Source organism: Schistocerca serialis, chromosome 8 (assembly GCF_023864345.2).
Source record: "Schistocerca serialis cubense isolate TAMUIC-IGC-003099 chromosome 8, iqSchSeri2.2, whole genome shotgun sequence".
In the NCBI taxonomy this organism is placed as follows: domain Eukaryota; kingdom Metazoa; phylum Arthropoda; class Insecta; order Orthoptera; family Acrididae; genus Schistocerca; species Schistocerca serialis.
The window spans coordinates 608,078,320-608,095,762 of NC_064645.1; the positions used below are offsets into that span (position 1 = coordinate 608,078,320).

Consider the following 17,443-nt stretch of genomic DNA (forward strand, 5'->3'; position numbering starts at 1 on the left):
GCTTGACCGCCCGGATCGCGAGGATGGAATAAACCTCTATAAAAAAAACCTCAATCTCAAGGTGTGCTGCGCGCTGATGAGATGCATGGCTGTTGAGGTGGAACAGTCGATAGCGGGCAACCTCTGGGGAACCTGCCGCACCTCAGTTGTATAAGGCTTACCTAGGCACGCGGGGCTCTGTCTAGGTGGACTTCTAGTTCCCTAGCTGCTCGTGGGACCGAGATGGATCTTTCGAAATTCTCTTTTCTTCCTCCCAGCGGAAAGGGTGGGCCGCTGGAAGGTTCTAACACCCAGTCTCTTAAGAGGGCCCGTGCAGTCAGTCCCCCTGACTCTGGCGCTTCTTTGAAAAGTCCAGTCTTAGGTAACAGAATGCATTCTGATAATCCGAATGTGTTTCTCATTGTGAAACGGAAAGAGGGTAGTTTCGAGAAGGTTTCGCCCTTCTATATACAAAAGGGATTGGAGGGAATCTGTGGCTCCTTAAAATCGGTGAAATGCTTACGTAATGGGACCTTGCTCGTGGAAACTTCCACTTCCCAGGAAGCAACTAACCTCCAATGTGCTAAATGCCTTGGAGAGTATGCCATACTCACCGAACTGCACAGCACCTTGAACTATAGCAAAGGTGTTGTGACATGCCGGGATCTAGCTGATATTCCCAAGGAAGAACTGCAACGTGAGTGGGCTCCGGAAGGTATCGTTGATGTCCAACACATCATGAAGAGGGTTGATGGCACTCTTGTCAAATCCAACTCCTTTATTCTGACCTTCAGTAGCACAACACTTCCTGAACATGTTAAAGCTGGCTTCCTTCGCCTTAGTGTGAGGCCTTATTTCCCGGCCCCAATGCGCTGTTTCAAATGCCAGCGTTTTGGGCGTACCACCTTAGGCTGTAAAGGCGAAGCGACTTGTGGACACTGTGGTCAGGCTGCTCATGAAGGAGTTGGTTGCTCGTCTCCGGCTAAATGTATTAATTGCTCTGGGAACCACCCTGTTTGGAGTAGGGACTGCCGCATATTTTTAGAGGAACGCAAGGTCCAGGAAATAAAAACAACCAAGCGTATCCCCTATGGTGAGGCCAAGAAGATTTATAAGTCGATGCAACCTCCCACATTTGCTACATCTTTTGCATCCCTGGTACAGAAGCCTACTCCAAAAGTCGATGCCTCAACGCAGACTGAGGTGGTAAGTGTTGGCACTAACACCTGTAGCTGTCAGTGCACTTGCAACGCAGCCAGTGTTCCAGAGCCAGTAGCCCCTACTCGAACGGCAGACAAAAGTACAGTGGCGGACTTGGTCCAGCCCCTCGCGCCTCCAACAGCTGAGGTTGTCCCCAAGCCCAGTGCGCCAATTACCACTCCCACATCCGCTCCCCCAAAGTCCACCAAGCCACAGAAAGCTACTGTGCAGCAGCAACAGCGGGTCAAATCCCGTGGTAAACCATCTGACCATGCGGATGTTGTTTTACGCGAGGCTTCATCTGACTCTTCCCCAGAGTTGATGGAGTACGATGTATGTGTGGGGCAATCATCTCGTCCCACGCCTGCCCCTCCACCTGCTGCGGTCTCCCCACCCCGTCGGAGAGACAGGATGAAGGTGCTACCCCCAACATAGATGGCTCCCATACTCCAGTGGAACTTGCAAGGGTTCAGGATGCATGTGGAGGAACTTCGTCTACTTTCTCAGGGTCGACCATTGTGTCTCTGTCTCCAGGAGACGTATTTCCATCCATCACACTCGCCTGAGATACGAGGCTATACACTCCACAAGAAGGACGACCTGCGTGGAGAGAGAGCTAGAGGAGGTGTAGGTATTTTCGTCAGGACGGACTACCTAACCTCGCCTCTCTCACTTACGACGACTCTACAGGCCGTCGCTGTGTCCGTGCACGTGCGTCATCCATTGACTGTATGTTCACTTTACTTGCCCCCACATGATGCTCTTGATGAAGCGGCCCTCACCGACCTTCTTACACAGCTCCCCCAGCCATTCATTATTTGTGGTGATTTTAATGCCCACAATGTGCTTTGGGGCTCTGCAATTACCTGTCCCAGGGGTAGAGCAATTGAGAGGCTTCTCCTGTCATCCTGTGCCTACTTGCTCAATGGAGGACAGAGCACTCATTTCTGCACGGCGACTGGGTCGTTCTCTGCCATTGATCTCTCGCTTTGCTCTCCAGCTCTTGCCGCTAGTACTCACTGGGAAGTGGTCGCTGACTTGCACGGCAGTGATCATTTCCCAATCTGGATTCACCTGCCAGATGTCGTGGGCCCCGAAAGGAGACCACCACGATGGGTACTCAGTGGAGCTGACTGGACACTTTATAGCCAGTTGGCCCAATTCGAACACTGTGCGAATGTTGAGGTGTGGGTGGATCATATTACCGAAACGGTCCACCACGCCGCTGCGGCATTCATTCCACAGTCCACAGGCCACCGGAAACGGCCACCTGTGCCTTGGTGGAGTGACGAATGCCGCTCTGCAATCAGGACCAGGCGTGCGGCTCTGCGGCGGTTCAAGTGTCGGCCGACTGCTGAGATTCTTGCAGTCTTTCGGGTGGCGAGGGCGAGATGTCGCCGCATTATTCGTGAGAGCAAGAAGAGGTCGTGGCAAAAGTTCCTGAACACCATTAATCGTTCCACCAAACGTTCCATTGTGTGGGAGACCATTAGGAGAATTTCTGGCAGAGGAGGGAGGTGCCCCATAGCTGCTGTAATGAATAACGGCACTCTCCACACAGATCCGCGAGACATTGCCCAGACTATGGCAGCATATTTTGCGACAGTTACTGCCACAACCAGTCAGGATCCAGGTTTCCAGCGCCATAGAGCGGTTGCTGAGAGGTGTAGTCTGAACTTCCAGCCCACCTCTCATGAAGTTTACAACTGCCCTTTTTCTATGTGGGAGCTGGATTCTGCATTATCTGGAGCTCGTGACACTTCCCCTGGTCACGACAGGATCCATTACAGTATGCTATGGCACCTCACAATGCGCAACAAAGAACTCCTCCTCGCACTTTTCAATGCCATTTGGGCGTCGGGTCACTTTCCTGATGCGTGGCGTGAGGCAGTTTTAATCCCTTTTTTAAAACCTGGGAAAGACCGCTCGAGCCCAAGTAGCTACCGTAGTATTGCCCTCACTAGTTGCGTAGGGAAGACCTTGGAGCGGATGGTCAACCGCCGCCTTGTCTGGATGTTAGAATCCCGGCAACTACTTAGTCGCTATCAGTGTGGGTTCAGGAGGTTTCGTTCCACCTTCGATAACCTTGCCCTCCTGGAGGCGGCTATCCAACAAGCTTTCCTACGCCGTCATCACCTTATAGGTGTATTTTTCGACATCGAGAAGGCCTACGATACCACTTGGCGGCGTCTCATCCTGGAGCAGCTTCACGAATGGGGTTTTCGTGGTTGTCTTCCTCTTTTTATTCAGTCTTTCCTCTCGCCACGATATTTTAGATACCGAATTGGTGACGTCCTGTCTGATCGCTTTGAGCAGGAGAATGGTGTCCCTCAGGGTAGCGTTTTAAGTGTGACTCTGTTTGCCATCGCTATTAATCGCATTACGTCCATGGTGAAAAGTCCTGTCCAGTGTTCTTTGTTTGTGGATGATTTCTCTTTGTTCTGCTCTTCTTCAAGCCTTGCAACGACAATTCGTCAGTTGCAACTTACGATTAGGCGTTTGGATGACTGGGCGCTGAAGAGTGGATTTAAGTTTTCCACCGAGAAGTCTGTATGTGTTCTTTTTAACCGTTCTCGTTCGATTTTAACCTTTCCTGAGTTGCGCTTGAGGGACACTATTCTTTCTTTTAAAGACACGGTGAGATTTCTGGGGCTCATTTTTGACTCGAGGCTCACGTGGTTACCTCATCTTAAAGACCTGAAACGGCGGTCGCTTCAGGCTTTAAGCATTTTAAAATGTCTTAGCCACAGTACATGGGGAGCTGACAGGACTTGTCTGCTCCAGTTTTACAGGGCGTTTGTGCGATCTCGGCTCGATTATGGGTGCACGGTGTATGGGTCTGCGAGGCCTTCGTACTTAAAGATTTTGGACGTTGTCCACCATGAAGGGCTGCGGTTGGCCACTGGGGCATTCCGAACTAGCCCCATACCAAGCCTCTGTGCAGAGGCTGGTGAACCGCCACTTCATATGCGGCGACGGCTACTTACGGTACGCCGGGCGTATAAAACTTTGTCCACACCGTACACACCTGCATACCATACCGTTGCTCAGCCTCCTCTGGCACGGTTATTTCATAACCGGCAACGTGCGACGCAGCCCTATGGGAATCGCGCACAGGATTGCCTCGCTGCAATGTCTATGGCTGGTCTTCGTGTTTTACGTCGCGGTTGGAGCAGATCTCCACCTTGGCTCCTCCGGAGACCCAAACTTATTTTAGATTTGACTCGTTTTAAGAAGGATGGCACGCCAGATTTTACATTCCAGTCACTTTTTTTTTAACATTTTAGATGTGCATCACGGTTTCACTGTCGTTTACACTGATGGCTCCAAACAGGAGAATTTCCTTGGCTGTTCTGTGGTGTTCCCTGACCATGTTACCCGGATTCGCCTCCCTGCTGAATATACCGTTTTCGCAGCGGAGCTCCACGCGATCCTGAAGGCACTGGAGCAGATGCATCGTGTTCGGGGCGATCGATTTCTTCTCTGCTCCGATTCTCTTAGTGCCTTACAATCGCTGCAGAACCTGTACCCGACTGAAGAGATGGTCCAGCTGATACATAGCCAACTGTACTTGCTCCAACAGCGGGGTAAAGAGGTATCCTTCTGCTGGGTGCCTGGCCATGTCGGCATCTGGGGCAATGAACAGGCTGATCGGGCTGCCAAGGAGGCCTGCAGAGAGCAGGATGTGGTCCAGTGTCCTATCCCCTTGCAGTCAGTCATCGCTGCACTCCACACGAAGTGCATGGAGTTGTGGGAGGACGAATGGCTGGCGGTGTCGGCCAATAAACTGCGGTCGGTAAAGTCAACCACTCGGCCGTGGCGTTCCTCCTGCCGGTTGCTCAGGCGGGAAGAGGTGGCCCTCACACGTCTGCGGATTGGGCACTGTCCTGTGACGCATAGCTATTTATTACGGCGGGAGGATCCTCCGTTTTGTGACGCTTGTGGTGTGCACATCTCTGTCCGGCACATTTTAACAGACTGCATTTTATACCGTGATGCAAGGGCAGAAGCGCAAGTTGATGGGGATCTGCCTTGTGTTTTAGCTGACGATGAGACGTGTGTGTCTAGGGTTTTTAAGTTCTGTGATGTGTCTGGACTCTGGCCTAAACTTTTAGGCTGGAGGTTTTAGTGTGTTGCAGAGTGGCTGACTCCTCCCCTTTTTTCCTTGCGGTCAGCCAGCCACTTCCATCTGCTACATTGTTTTAGCTCCCTCTACCATTTTCTTCCTGTGTTGTCCATGTTTTACTGCTGACGCCCTGCTTCATCCCACGCTTCGGTGTGGGTGAGCACATTTTTTCAATGGTTGTTCCCCGTGTTTTATGTTCCATTTTATGTCAATGTTCTGAGGGTTTTTTTTTTTTCTTGACACCCGTCTCACTATGATACTGCACGGGCGCTGAAGACCTTGCTGTCGTGCGCCCCCAAAACCCCTCTACTACTATTGGGCGTCGATGGGGATGAAATGATGATGATTAGGACAACACAACACCCAGTCCCTGACAGACGAAAATCTGCGACCTAGCCGGGAATCGAATCCAGCCCCTTGTGATTGACATTCCGTCGCTTGACCACTTTTTTTTTTTTTTTTTTTTTTTTTTTTTTTTTTTTTTTTTTTTTTTTTTTAATATCGTTTGTTCGCTTTCGTGAGTTGCATCTGCTCGGGACGGACGTCGTAAGACACCCGTTTAAGTTCGTCGTTCATCGATTAACTCAATTTTTTATTACAGAGGGCAGCTAACCCTCTGACCGAACACGCTGAGCTACCGTGCCGGCCACTCAGCTACCGGTGGCGGACATGATTATAATAATAATAGTAATCTTTTAAACGTAACTGAGTTACATCACAGACACAGTTAAGCCCTTTCGGGTTTTACCTCTCAGAAAATTTCATTTTACCCTTCCGTGGGATAATTATTCCCAGGTTGGGAACCACTGCTCTACTCGTCCGTCATTAACAGTACTTTAATAAATGGAAACTGCAGTCCACTATTACGGACACGACTATAAGATACAGCGGCATATGCAATTAATAACATTTAGAAGAAAATAGTAATACCCAGTCATTTACCTACGAGGAAATATACACGAGGGGGAAGCATGCTTTTACAGGAGAAAAGAAAAAAAAAGGAAAGAGACTATGGCTCCCGTTTAAAAACACTGACTGAAAAGTGAGGTACCAGCTGCCTCATTCTATCTTCTTCAGTATCATTAAAAATGCTTCCAAAATTTTAGGCGCACAAACATATTCGCGCTCTTTTGAACATGCAATTCGCCTCTCATTCACACAGAAGCTCCCTTAACTGTAACTCTCTCAGACCCACTAGTTCACCGCTGAAGTCGCTCAAACCAATCTACCCCACTTACCTATTCTCACTCAGTTACTCGGCCCAACTCATTTCCATTATCTCTTTGTGTCTCTCTGTCACTGTCTCCTGTTTCAAAGTCACAATCTCCTTCGTTCTGTACTAATACTACTGTCTCTTCTCGCTGTCACTGCCTCCCACTTGCTCCCTCTTACTGCTGTTGTCTCATTAATTCCTTCCCACTGCTGCCGTCTCTTCCCACTCTCACTACCTCTCTCTCTTCCTCTTTGTCATTATCATAGGCTCTGTCTCTTATTATCACTGGCTCTCACAAACTTCCACTTTCTCTTTTTTACTCTCCTACTGTCACTGCTTCCTTCACTCTTTTGCTAAGAATGTTCTGTCACTGCCACATATCTTCTGCTGCTGCTCTCTTTCTCTCACAATGCCACTATCTCCTTCGCTCTTCCTATACCACAACCACTGCCTACTATCTCCCAGTATTTATTAAATTTCCGTCTCTTTCCCACTGCCACTGCATCGTTCTCTCACCCATAAAAAGCGCGAATGTCTTCTCATGCCAAAACTTCTGGGAAAATTTTTAAAGGTGCTGGGGAAAGTAGCCTGAGGCAGCTGGTATCTCACTTTTCAGAACCCTTTAAACAGGAGCATTTTCGCCGTTTTTGTGCTCCGATACGAGTATTCTTACGCTGGTTTAAAATTTTGATACATTACTTACGTGAAACTGAAATAATCCAAAACTAATTTTATACTTCTGACCAGATTTACGTGCACAAGTTTTTTTTCATGTACTTCAGTACTACAAAATGGGGTTCCCACAACCCTTATGATGATAATGGAAACGGTTTACAGCATATTCTCCGTGTTACGCCACTTTGTGAACTATGTTTTCTCCTCATACAGGATTTTATGTATATTTTACGTATGCAAGTAGGGTAACTTTGATCTCTGTATCTCGGAAACGGACAATGATATCAGTGAAATTTTTAAGGTTGTTCTATATCCAGATATTAGGAATATATCACAAAAATTACAGCTGTCTTCTGTGAATACCCGTCTTGGAATCCGCGGCTCGGTTTTGTTACCCAAAATTCATGTTTTTGGGGTGTTTCTCAATAAAAAACTAAGATTTTTTAAACTGGAGGATGGTACTTCTAGATAAATACCTAGACATATACCGTTGAGCAATTTTCTACCGTTAGTTGTTTACATATCCGCTGCTGACATCGAAAAAAATGGTAAAACACGTTTTTTAGGGTTTTCTCAGGAACCACTCGTGAACTAAACGGTACCTCCATAAGCCCATAAGGCGCAACCTATACCACATCTAATGCAAAAAGGACCAACTGATTTGCTCCGTTCGCCTAAGCTAGAGGAAGTGTGTAATATTCAAACTTTGTGCTATAGGATAGATACAATAAGACGATCCTTCTGCTGGATATGCAAATGGTTCCTAGCCCAAGGGCTACCCAAAACACTTGATCCTACCTTTCTATCACCTACAGAACCAGAGGTATGAACCCTGGAGAAATCCCGTTTTTAAGCGCGGCGTTTTGGAACATACTGGTAGCGATAATAATGAAAAGATAATCGTAAAAATTTCTTCAGCGTATTCTGTACATTATTAACATATATTGAGAGTTTTGTTCCCAGGCTCCTATTCTAGATGATGTAAATTTGTTTATCATATTCCTCGTCCTATACTAGAGTCAGAAACATTAAATGATCATAAAATATAAAAAAAATGGTTATAAGAGATGGAATTAAAAGTATAATGTAAAAGGAAAGAAAGAATGTTACAAAAGGTCCGAGCACACTTCGCTGGGGTATGCCTGAAGTAACTTCTACATCTTTGACGACTCTTTGTCCAAGATAACAAGCCGCATCTTTCCTACCAAGAAATCCTCAATCCTGTCATAAAATTTGTTTGATTTCTCCTGTGGTCGTTCTATCGTTGTCCGCCCCCGGTAGCTGAGTGGTCGGCGCGACAGAATGTCAATCCTAAGGGCCTGAGTTCGATTCCCGGCTGGGTCGGAGATTTTCTCCGCTCAAGGACTGGGTGTTGTGTTGTCCTAATCATCATCATTTCATCCCCATCGACGCGCAAGTCGCCGAAGTGGCTTCAAATCGAAAGACTTGCACCCGGCGAACGGTCTACCTGACGGGAGGCCCTGGTCATACGACATTTATTATTTATGTTCTATCGTTCAAAGTAAAATGCTTTTCGGAAATCAAGTGGTTGTGTTAGTGACTTTCAAGATGTCATACGAAGTTATCAGTGCACCAGAAGACTGATCTGAGTCGGCTATATCACTCTATCATCTAACAAAATGAATTTTGATTATTGATTAGACCTACAAATTGCAGCCGTCGGATTCTGCTTCGAAAAATGAAGGATATTACCTTTTATTTACAAGTACCTTCTTCTTCTCGTGGTGGAGAAATCCGCCCCGCCCCCCCCCCCCCCCCAAAGTTTGTAAAAATATTTTTAATATTTCTTGTGTATTACATCCTGATATTTTAATGACAGAGGTATCCTGCGGAGTAGTTAGTCATTGCCGTTAGGAGGTGTTACTAGCGTTAGTCTACTAGTCGAAACGGCGCATACCTTGGTGGTGAGTGGGTCGCAGTCGAAGTACCTGGCGTACATGAGCAGGCCACAGTACGAACAGATGAGCACCAGGCACATGGACCCCACTGTGAAGATGCACAGAGCTCTGTAAGCAGAACAGAAAAACACCGTCACTGTCGTGGATGCTGACCCATCAAATTTCTAGGCTGCATATTTCCGTTTCAGAAGACATCTCCAGAAACTTATGAAAAACGAGAACATAGGAGGGCGTGCTGTAAAGTAATGCCTCCGAATTTTTTATGAGTGAACTTTTAAATCTTTTTAAGTAAAACGGATGTTACTAACATTCTACATCTTTGTCCTTCAAGTCTATACATTTTCGATTGAGACGCCCTGCTAAATCCGCAGGACAGAACAGGTAGTTTAAATTGTGGAAAGGGGCCAAAATAGGCGGCTGTCAGTTACACTCGAACATACAACTTTATTTATTTGACCAAACATTACAAGAGCCAAGAAAATTAAAGAAAATACCATTAATTTTTGGAACTTAATAACCGGCTGAATTCACCATACAATCTCATGCCTTAAGGGCAAGAACACTTTAATTTAAAACTCAAACCAAAATCAGAAATTTAAAAGGCAGAAGGCCTTACCTTAAAACAGTTCTTTAATTAGGCTGAATGCCCAAACAATCTGACACCTTAAGAGCAAAACAATTTTAATTCAAAATAATCTGAAGGTCCATCACTTAAGACTCAACAAAATTAAATTTTTAAAAAGGCCAAAGGCCTTACTTAAAACAGGTCTTTAAATTAGGCTGAAGGTCCAAACAATCCTACGTCTTAAGAGCAAAACAATCTTAATTTAAAAATCGGCTAGAAACCATACATGTACAAACAACAAGAACAAATAAGAAAAGGCAGTACACCCAACGGCGCTCAGAAGTATCCGAGAGTCGGCCTGGAATTCAAAAACTAACGCTCGCTTCGGTGAGACAGGCAGTCGGCCCAACCATTCCCGATCCGTCGACAACCCAACCGACAGACAGTCAACGGACCCACCGACAATATAACTTCCGCTCCACCCGACCAGCACACAACAGGGAGCTCAATAGAACAACGTAGAAGGTATTGGCGCCCACAACCAATTATACATTGAGCTGTCAAACTACACACTGTGCTGGACAGAGACAACACGCTGAGGAAAACACACTGCCTGAATTCGGAAGGTAACCGGAACGTTAACGGCCTCAAGGCAGGAGATTCCGCTGGTGCAGTTCAATTCAAAATAACCAAGCACAGTTAAACTCCACCGGAGGGTGGCTAAAATTTGCCAACTTGAAAACACACGTTGTTGCTCACGGGAATGTCCCAACAGCCGACATCGAAAGCCAAAGGACACAATGTGAACAGTCGTGACTTGCTGGTAGATTAAGTCAAAACTCAACTTTCCTGTCCAGGATCGGTGAGCCACGAACCTCGTAGCAATCGGAACAGCACCACACACTCTGACCGCGCTTGGACGCTGCCACCAACCTCGGCCAAACTACGTGCTGTGGAGATTTCCTCGCTGCTCCACGCCAACCGACCAACTGCCCACGCCCGGAAATTGTGAAAGGTCCAAATATACGTCCGCCGATGGGACGACCAACCAACGGTGGTCCCGCTCCAATCTCCCTCCGCCGGACAGTTCACGTGTGTCGCCAGCGGTCGGCGAGCACTGGCTGTCGGAGCCTCACCGGCGCTCCGTCCCCGACTTCACGGCTGCTGCGTCCCGACTGCACTGCTGGTCCGTCCCGAACTGACCGCCAGACACACGACGAGCCGGAAATACAGGGTTATTACAAATGATTGAAGCGATTTCACAGCTCTACAATAACTTTATTATTTGAGATATTTTCACAATGCTTTGCACACACATACAAAAACTCAAAAAGTTTTTTTAGGCATTCACAAATGTTCGATATGTGATTCGGCAGACATCAAGCCGATAATCAAGTTCCTCCCACACTCGGCGCAGCATGACCCCATCAATGAGCTCGAAAGCATCGTTGATGCGAGCTCGCAGTTCTGGCACGTTTCTTGGTAGAGGAGGTTTAAACACTGAATCTTTCACATAACCCCACAGAAATAAATCGCATGGGGTTAAGTCGAGAGAGCGTGGAGGCCATGACATGAATTGCTGATCATGATCTCCACCACGACCGATCAATCGGTTTTCCAATCTCCTGTTTAAGAAATGCCGAACATCATGATGGAAGTGCGGTGGAGCACCATCCTGTTGAAAGATGAAGTCGGCGCTGTCGGTCTCCAGTTGTGGCATGAGCCAATTTTCGAGCACGTCCAGATATACGTGTCCTGTAACGGTTTTTTCGCAGAAGAAAAAGGGGCCGTAAACTTTAAACCGTGAGATTGCACAAAACACGTTAACTTTTGGTGAATTGCGAATTTGCTGCACGAATGCGTGAGGATTCTCTACCGCCCAGATTAGCACATTGTGTCTGTTCACTTCACCATTAAGAAAAAAATGTTGCTTCATCACTGAAAACAAGTTTCGGACTGAACGCATCCTCTTCCATGAGCTGTTGCAACCGCGCCGAAAATTCAAAGCGTTTGACTTTGTCATCGGGTGTCAGGGCTTGTAGCAATTGTAAACGGTAAGGCTTCTGCTTTAGCCTTTTCCGTAAGATTTTCCAAACCGTCGGCTGTGGTACGTTTAGCTCCCTGCTTGCTTTATTCGTCGACTTCCGCGGGCTACGCGTGAAACTTGCCCGCACGCGTTCAACCGTTTCTTCGCTCACTGCAGGCCGACCCGTTGATTTCCCCTTACAGAGGCATCCAGAAGCTTTAAACTGCGCATACCATCGCAGAATGGAGTTAGCAGTTGGTGGATCTTTGTTGAACTTTGTCCTGAAGTGTCGTTGCACTGTTATGACTGACTGATATGAGTGCATTTCAAGCACGACATACGCTTTCTCAGCTCCTGTCGCCATTTTGTCTCACAGCGCTATCGAGCGCTCTGGCGGCAGAAACTAGAAGTGCGGCTTCAGCCGAACAAAACTTTATGGGTTTTTCTAAGTATCTGTAGTGTGTCGTGACCATATGTCAATGAATGGAGCTACAGTGAATTTATGAAATCGCTTCAATCATTTGTAATAGGCCTGTACTATCGGTCGCTCCAGAGATGGTACGACAGTGCACTTATCGATAAGTGCTGCTGTTGCCGCTCACGGGCAAGTAAGGCAGGAAGTTAGTGATGCCAGTAAATGGAATAAGAAAGCGAGGCGGCAGTACCGTAATGGAAGATGACAAACAATAAATGGCATGAACACGAGCCGCGCACGGCTCAGCGAGCTTCTGTCGCTAGGGAAATAGTGTGCTGTATTCGAGTTTCAAATCTGAAGAGTTCGTTCGCACATGGAGCACCCTCCCCTTTTAGCATGACAATGCGAGACCACAGACGAGCGCTGCGACGTTCAGAGGCATTGCGTTCACATTGCCCGAGTTGGCCCCATCCAAATTTCATCTGATTGCTAGACTTAACGAACGCCTTCGAGAACTTCACTTTGATGGCGACGAAACTGTGCATGCAAGGTAAGGGTGTGGATCCGTCAACGAAGTCAAACATTTTGTAGTGAAGGTGTCAACAAAGTGGTCACTCGTTGGGAGAAATGTGTTCGTCGCTAGTGTGTGTATGTCGAGAAACAGATACTTAGACAAGAAGAATAAAGATGCAGGATGTTAATAACTTTTGTTTTATTTAAAGAGCTTTAATAGTTTCGTCATAAGAAAATCGGAGTCATTACTTTTCAGCACATCCACGTACAGGCACTGTAAAATAGAAGTACACAATTCTACGTATCTACAACATTGTTATACCGCTCGACAGTGTGTATAGCTAAAATATATGTGGAAACTCGTAGTAACTGCTATTTTAAGACCAAAGGGTGTTGTAAACTTTATTCTTTTCCTTGTTTCTCATTGACATGTAATCATTCTGTGACATACCATCACTTATTTAGCCAATTAAATAAAGGCATTCACGTCCGTCTGCCTCCAAAACCATCCACCAGCACTGCTAATTAAAATTAATCGTGTCGCCAGCTTCAGTGTTAAGTATTCACCCCGCGAGAGAAGAGAAAAGGGCCGGTGACGGAAAGGACGTCCAGCCATACTCCATCACCAACACTGCCAAATCTAAAGTAACTGGCTGACCACGAGAAGACACCGACAAAGGCATGAAAATTAAGATCGTACGAGCATTTTGTCTAACTACTAGCACACATCAGATTTAATCGAATTTGCGAATGTGGACGACCATCAGCAGTTGAATGGAATGACGACAGTGAAAATTTGTACCAGACCAGGACTCGAAGCCCGATTTCCGACTTATCGCGAGCAGTTGAGTGATCCTTCGGCTATCCGTGCACGACTCGTGTCTACATCCAAACTTCTACATGTCGTCAACCATGCAATTACAACCTGTACTCATACATCCATTATGTACACTGGTGTCCAAAATTATAACAAGAAACGGTTATTTTCCAAGGTTACGTTTATTTTGCCAGAAAACAGTATAACCAGGTGATAGTAAAGCAGACACTACGTAAAGAGTACAGAACATAAACAACTGATGTATGCATAACGGTAGACAAAAATGTTGAGCGAGATGGCGCAGTGGTTAGACACTGGACTCGCATTCGGGAGGACGACGGTTCAATCCCGCGTCCGGCCATCCAGATTTAGGTTTTCCGTGATTTCCCTAAATCACTCCAGGCAAATGCCGGGATGGTTCCTCTGAAAGGGCACGGCCGACTTCCTTCCCCATCCTTCCCGAATCCGATGAGACCGATGACCACGCTGTCTGGTCTCCTTCCCCAAAACCAACCAACAAAAATGTTCTTCGTTTTTCTAACTTATCGGATTTGCACACACATTTAGACCTCTGGTTAATGTGTTCAGTGTGGGGTGTGATCACCTCTGGCGATAATACAGGCCTGACAAAGACGGGAATGGTGTGACTTATGTCATCAGTTACATGTTGAGGCAATGAAGCCCACTCTTTCAGCAGAGTTCCTCGCAACTCTTGGAGAGCGGTTGGTGGATGCTAACGTGAAGCAACCCGTCTCCTTAATGCGTCCCAGACATGCTCTATGGGATTCAAATCGCGAGAGCGTGTGGGCCACATCATTGGTGTAATATCTTCCGTTTTAAAGAAAACATCAACTACTTGTGCTCTACGAGGTCGAACATTATCGTCCATCACTGTGAAGTCTGAGCCCACAGCACCTCGCAACAATCATACATGATATCTCAAGATCTGGGCACGATACTTGGCAGCAGTTAAACCTTGTCGATTCACCTGTACAATTTCACGAAGAGGTGTTAGAGTGGTCAACATAGTCCCTGGCCCTCCTTCTCGATATTTGTCCCTCTCCACAATGTTTGGACCCCGATATCGTGTCCCACGTTCCCCCCAGAGGCGACTCCGTCGAGAATCACTCTCCAGACCAAATCGAGATCCATCTGTGAGAAGAACATTGGCCCACTGTTCGTCCGTCCAGGCGGCACGTTGATGACTCCACTTCAGACATTCCCTTCTGTGAAGACGCGTCATCGGTGCACATACAGTAGGTCTCCGACAGTAAAGGTCACTCTGCCGAAGCCTTCTGCACACCGTTTGCCTCGATGCAACACGTCCAGTGGATGCTGCGAGGTCAGATGTCAGTTGCCGAGCAGCTCTAAGGGGGTACAGTCATACCCCTACAATCAAATAACGTGAGACCTGAGTTTCTCCTGGCGTATACAACTTTCAAATAACTTCCGGGAATTCAGCCAGGTAACAATTTCAGCTACCGCCGATATTTCGGCGGGAGAACACTCCGCCATTTTCAAGGCAAACTGCAACGGACAGGCGGCGTACATGCAACTTTAATACCTCGGTTCTCCGACAGAAGCAGGAAAGATAACACACACACACACACTGAACACTAGTGCCACCAAAGATGACCAAAGTCAGCGCTATCGATAGTGAGACTATGAATTCGCAGGTGAGGCAGCATTGACTGTGTTCCTCTGTTTTTTGACAAGGGAGAGAGCAGGATTCAAAACAGAGTTTAAACAGAAACCTCCATCCCTGTTAACGAGGTTTCTAGCTAATTTAATCTCAACTGCCTCCCTAATGACACTGTCCCATATGCCATGCCGCAGCTACAAGGAATACGATATACACCCGCCTTACGCAGTCCAAGATCATCCTTAACGGAACTCAAAAGTGCTCACTATCGATAGCTCTGACTTTGGTCATCTTTGGTGGCACTAGTGTTCAGTGTGTGTGTGTGTATTATCTTTCCTGCTTCTGTCGGAGAACCGAGGTATTAAATTTGCATGTACGCCGCCTGTCCGTTGCAGTTTGCCTTGAAAATGGCTGGGTGTTCTCCCGCCGAAATATCGGCGGTCGCTGAAAGTGTTACCTGGCTGAATTCCCGGAAGTTATTTGAAAATCAAATAACGGTTCTCTGTTTCTGTTGTCACACGTTGTCGGCTCTGCCCTGGTCTTCGGGATAGAGTTTCGGTCTCTATAAACTGTCGCCACGTATGAGAAGCAACAGAACGATTCACATTAAGCCATAGGGCCACATCAGTTTGCGACTGTCCTGCATCCTTTCTTTCTATTGTCCTCCACTGCAGAAAGTCTGGTTGGTCTCTTCTCTGTGCTATACTGCACCGTCTGTGACTGTCAGCACAGCGATTGTGGGTGTGGGGCTATCCGACAAACACTACCCCGTTTAATAGGTGTCATGATGTCATTGTTGGCGTGGTTGTCCGTCGACCGGAATGCCATCTTCGGTGCAGAACACGATCGTACGGATATCTATTGAATTAGACGCACAAGGGAGAAATAGCGTTTTTTTGCTTTAATTTTGAACACTAGTGTATATTCCCGTACAGGGGAGACAGTTTACTTGAAAGTCACTTATACGGTGTCGGCTGATAAACACGATATTGCGGTGCCTTTGTTATTCCGAAGTACGACGACACCAGGCAAGCGACTTTCAGGTAAAACATCTCACCTGTACGGGAATGAACATAATGGATGTACGAGAACAGGCTGTAGGCGCGTGGTTGTTGACGTATGAAAGTTTGTGTCTGGCCGTGATTCGTGCACGGATAGCCGAATGAGAAGGCGACCGCTAGCGATAAGCGATAACTCCAGGTTCGAGTCCTAGTCTGCCACAAATTTCTACAGCTGATGGTTGTTCATATTCGCAAATGCGAATACATTTAATGTATTTCATAACGGCTGCAGTCACCACAGTGTTTGGTACTTTGGACATGCATGCATATCCAAAGTAAGTTTGCAACGTAATTCGGAATAACACAGGCACTGCAATATCGTATCTATTGGTATGGTGCAGCTACCATGGTGCCTGTATGGCTCAAAGGGTTCAAATGGCTCTGAGTACTATGGGACTCAACTGCTGAGGTCATTAGTCCCCTAGAACTTAGAACTAGTTAAACCTAACTAACCTAAGGACATCACAAACATCCATGCCCGAGGCAGGATTCGAACCTGCGACCGTAGCGGTCTTGCGGTTCCAGACTGCAGCGCCTTTAACCGCACGGCCACTTCGGCCGGCTCACGGTGCCTGTACTAAGGCTTTACAGATAGGTGTAGAGTTGTGCAATGCACAGCCGTCACATCAAAGGTGTTAGAAAAAGCTACGAAATGGTGCACACAGTGATCGATTGAAGCGGTCAGTATTCTAGGATTTCCCAATCGAAACTCTTTTTTGCTATAAATGACATAAAACCATTGTACGTGTCCACAGATGTTATGACTAGTCAATATAATTGTCAGTCTTGATCTCTATTTATATTTTTATTTAAAAAAACATACACCTTAACGGGTTTCGGCCATACCCATCATCAGAACCACATTTAAAATCATGTGTGGCCACACAGTCTGCGACTAGGGCATGGTACAATACTAAAACTACATACCCTCTCCCCATATCCAATTTACCAAGGCAAATTCAGCAGGAAAAATAACGATATCTACAGTGTTGTCGTAGGAGAATACCTGACCAAACCGCTGTTTACTGTGACGCCTATGGTGAATTGGGGAATCTATGGAGATAAACCATCCACATTACGAATTTCTTTGCTATCATGAATGGTGGACGGCAGTAAACAATATCACTAACAACATTTCCGACATGAAAATTGTGGTGACTTGGCAAGACAGCCAAGCCACTCGGAGGTAGCCGAAAGGCACGCGTTAAGCTCACGGAGACTGGCGTGAGGTCTGGAACAGTTAAGGGAATTTATAGTAGCAAATAAAGTACGTAGTTGATGTAATACTTAAC

At 46.7% G+C, this 17,443-nt stretch overlaps 1 protein-coding gene across 2 annotated transcripts in view; it reads right to left on the bottom strand.

Annotated features, from left to right (window-relative positions):
* The window catches only part of LOC126416621 (sodium-coupled monocarboxylate transporter 1-like), a 334,959-nt gene that overhangs the window by 130,090 nt on the left and 187,426 nt on the right, over nucleotides 1-17,443 (bottom strand). For both annotated transcript variants that reach the window (XM_050084378.1, XM_050084377.1), the window contains exon 9: nucleotides 9,112-9,220. In XM_050084378.1, the coding sequence (XP_049940335.1) occupies nucleotides 9,112-9,220 (109 nt within the window). The remainder of the gene's footprint in view (nucleotides 1-9,111; nucleotides 9,221-17,443) is intronic.